The sequence below is a fragment of the Schistocerca americana genome, chromosome 3, assembly GCF_021461395.2.
Source record: "Schistocerca americana isolate TAMUIC-IGC-003095 chromosome 3, iqSchAmer2.1, whole genome shotgun sequence".
NCBI classification, from domain to species: domain Eukaryota; kingdom Metazoa; phylum Arthropoda; class Insecta; order Orthoptera; family Acrididae; genus Schistocerca; species Schistocerca americana.
Window position 1 is genome coordinate 357,491,502 of NC_060121.1, and position 3,684 is coordinate 357,495,185.

General features: G+C 52.7%; 1 protein-coding gene across 1 annotated transcript; it reads right to left on the reverse strand.

Annotated features, from left to right (window-relative positions):
• Positions 1 to 1,435: 1,435 nt before the first annotated feature.
• LOC124607135 (potassium voltage-gated channel subfamily KQT member 1-like) lies at positions 1,436 to 3,298 on the reverse strand. Its single transcript, XM_047139343.1, has 4 exons — positions 2,331 to 3,298; positions 2,157 to 2,204; positions 1,973 to 2,081; positions 1,436 to 1,804 (listed from the first exon to the last, which is right to left on the reverse strand). The coding sequence occupies exons 1-4, from the start codon at positions 2,478 to 2,480 to the stop codon at positions 1,614 to 1,616; spliced, it is 498 nt and encodes a 165-aa protein (XP_046995299.1). The 5' UTR covers positions 2,481 to 3,298; the 3' UTR covers positions 1,436 to 1,613.
• Positions 3,299 to 3,684: the final 386 nt, after the last annotated feature.

Genomic DNA, 3,684 nt, shown 5'->3' on the forward strand with positions numbered 1-3,684 from the left:
AGCAGACTACATTAGAAGCTCTCCTGTTCCACAGCAACAGGATAACGAGTTCTCAAATGTTTACTCATTTGTCTACTGCATCCTGTACGTCATTCGAAGTGACAATGAACTTGCGGCATGCGAGATGTATTTCAAAGTAGCAGTTAGTTGGTTACGTGTTCCGTAGATATTTTGAATGATGCTTTTATCGAAATGATGTAGAACGAGTAAGTGTGCAGAAGTATACGTCAATACTGTAAGCATTAATCGATATATATATAACTACTCTACTTTTAACCTCATTTAAATTATTCCGTACAAGTTCTTGCGTTCTGTTTGTTAAGTATGATTCGGACGAGTTGTCTATAAAGCCATCAATTCCACTTCACATTTTCTAAGAGAGTAACATGACCTACGCAATCAAAAGTGTTGGACAGATTACAGAAGATGAACATGCGTTCACAGCTCTTGAGGCTTGCATTTTAGCCTCCATCTTTACTTGACATATTTTGTCTTCTGTTGGCCCATAGTATAACATCTCAATGCACGAAGTACTTTATTTTTCTCATTTTCTTTTTCTTTAACGCCCTGCATATATCTCGTAGATGTAAGGATTGCTAAATAACTACGTCCAATGTCCAAAGTAATTGGTAATTGAGAAAGATCAGGTTTTACTTCCTAGGGAAACAGTTATGACCAGCGACTATTTTCATTTCAAGTAGTCGCAATGATGTTTATCGTATATCCGGGTGTCGGTGACTGTGTGCCCATGTACAGTGCCAAAAAAAAAAAAAAAAAAGTGGAAAACCATTTACAATAAGGTAACATGCCTGCCTTCCGAAATGTACAGCTGCGTAAGCTTAAGATGATATAAGTCTGTCGTAAAATGTGTGCCAGTAAACGTAAGTTAAAACACTGAACACACTTGCAGATGCACGCAGTCCCAACTGGGCTATTCATGTCAGCGGCTGAGATCACATTGAGACCGCTGTTTACAACACAGCTAGCTTCATTGTACGTCATATTAATCTATAGCGTGAATGACGTACACTGAAACCAACTGTGTTGTCAACAGCAGCCTGTATGTAAACTCAATCGCTGACATGAATAGCCCAGTTGGGACTATGTGCATATGCAAATGATTTCAGCGTTTTAACTTAGGTTCAAAATGGCTCTGAGCACTATGGGACTTAATTTATGAGGTCATCAGTCGCCTAGAACTTAGAACTACCTAAACCTAAGTAGCTTAAGGACATCACACACATCAATGCCCGAGGCAGGATTCGAACCTGCGACCGTAGCAGCGGCGCGGTTCCAGACTGTAGCGCCTAGAACCGCTCGGCCACCCCGGCAGGCTTTAACTTAGGTACTGGTATGTGTTTTATTTGATTTATATCTAAAGTTCATGCAACCGCTATTTAATAAGCCACGTTTGTTACGTTGTTGTAAATGGTTATTCATAATTTTCGACTGGTTTCTGTACCCCTTTCTATTTTAAATGAGAAAGAATCAGATTTTATTTTCAGTTGTAGAAGCCAACATTGGCATCCTAAGGCATGAGTAGTCAATTGAAAGCTACGATAATTTGCAGAAATGGAAACTGAGAGCGGGCATGGTTCGGTGCGGAGGCTTACTCACACAGTGAAGTGGTAAACGAAGCACAGCCAGCCGCCGGGGTGCTCGAGGAAAACGTAGACGCGCTCCTGGAAGGTCTTGCCCTTCTTGTGGTGGAACACGTACTTGGCCTTGAAGGCCTGGTCTATGGGCAGGTAGATGGGGTAGTAGGGGTCCGGCACGCCGGGCGGCCCGCCGCGCCCGCCGCCCTCTTGCGCGACAACGCCGTCGCCGGCCACCTCCTCCAGGTCTTCGTCGTCGCCGAGCACGTCGTCGTCGACGTCAAGGGGCGGCGGCGGCCGCGGCTTGGGCCGGTGCCGCCTCTCGCCGCCGCCCCCGGCGCCCGCAGCGCCTCCGCCCCCGCACGCAGCCGTCCCGCCCCCGGCGCCGCCGTCGCGGCCGGCACTGCGCCGCCTCCGCTTGATGGGCGTCGGCACGCGCTTGTGGTGCGCCTCGCCGAAGCGCGGCGACCGGAAGCGGCGCAGCTGCTGCTCGAAGAAGGCGAAGCGGCCCCGCTCGTCGTCGTAGCCGGACGCCCCCGCAGCCGCCGCCCCCGGCGCCGCCTCCGCGTCCGTCTCTTCGCCGCTGGTGGGCGGCCGGAGGCGCGCGTGCTCCTCGTCGTCGCAGTCCTCTGCCCCGGAAGCCCCCGACTGCGCGCCGCTGCTACCGCCCCCGCCGCCCCCGGCGTCCGGCGGGAAGAGCGTGGTGGTCGCCGTCGGGGGCGGAGGCGCGGGTGCCGGCCGGTGGTTGGAGGTGATCAGCGGCGACTTGAGCACGCTGAGCACCACGTCCTCGTGCTTCTGGCACGGCACGACCACCTCGCGCGATCGCCGGTATAACAGCTCCTGCTCGGTGCGGTTCATGCTGGCCATAACGACACACAACATGGGCCACCGAAGTCTGCCGGAACAACTTCCTCCCGACAGCACTTTGTCCCTCTCTCCTCTCTACGCCTCACGTTCACAGCAAATTGGACGAATCCGTGTAGACCACACACCGTATACGTTCGTTGCTCGTCCAGTACAAAAAATCCGCCTCCTTTTGTGCAATTTGTGGCCGACAAAACTGCGGACAGCTATTATTCGCCCGTCCTTCCGCAAACAGTCCTCTTCTTCGTCCCGTCTCAAAAGTAGTAGCACCGTGAAAGAGTTCCTAAATAGTAACGAAGAGTAGAAATTGTATTGCTTTCTTTTCTGTATTGCAGGAGCTGAGAAAAAATGCGGCTCTCCGTGTTCGTTTAGAATATTCCTACGTCAGTTAACTCAAATATTGGTCATCCGTGTCGGAACAGGAAAAAACGTTTGCAGCAAAATAATTCAGTGGCGATTCTAAAAAGTGTTCCAGAGTTAAATATATATGTATATATATATATATTCGTGTGTAAATATGATTGTCAAAGGAATACGAGAGAGAAAAAAGTGCTTTCGACTACACACGTAAAAAGTTATTATTATTGCTCTGGTAAATTATTGATTATTTGTTTCCAGCTACGAAAGGCATCGTTTAGAAGAAGTGTGAAAAAATAGTGTCTCTAAAATGCGATTGTCGATGTCGGTTTCCTCTTCGAAATATATATATTTCCCTCGTCTCGCACCAGCCTTCTTCGATGACATTGGTCCGCAGCAGTCGGATACGCGTCGGCGAGGAGCCCTAGGCCAAAAAGAGCATTAGGCTGTCGCGCAGCGGCGGCGAACTACATTGTTCCGCCGACAGTGAGGGCGGCGGGTGGTCGCGCGGTGCTGTCAGACGCGGAGGCGCCGCCGCTGCGGCGTTCGGCGTGGCGGAGGCGGCGGGCGCCCGCCGCGCGCCGTGCATGCCGTCGCCGTCGCCGTGGCCGCCGCCGTGCCGTCGCCGTCGCCGTCGCTGCCCGCTGCCGCTGCACGCCGCGCCGCGTCGCGAGCCTCCGCAGGTCGCGTAGCCACTGGCTGCCGCGCCGGCACCGCCGAGTGGCACGGCCCGCGCGGCTGCGCTCCGGTGCGCATGCGCGGCAGCCGGGTCGCGCGCGGCGGCAGCGCCTTAGCGCCAACAATACGCCCTCCGGCCACGCGCCGCCCGCTCCTGAGGTACCGCGGCTTCGTAATTAGTGCGCCT

Excerpts from the sequence above, each read along its gene's own strand:
- LOC124607135 (XM_047139343.1), bottom strand. The coding sequence starts at position 2,480 with ATGTTGTGTGTCGTTATGGCCAGCATGAACCGCACCGAGCAGGAGCTG. Across the intron at positions 2,205-2,330 it reads TCACCTCCAACCACCGGCCG|CACGCGCGCCTCCGGCCGCC; the intron begins GCACCCGCGCCT and ends GACGACGAGGAG. Across the intron at positions 2,082-2,156 it reads GCGAAGAGACGGACGCGGAG|CAGCTGCGCCGCTTCCGGTC; the intron begins GCGGCGCCGGGG and ends TTCTTCGAGCAG.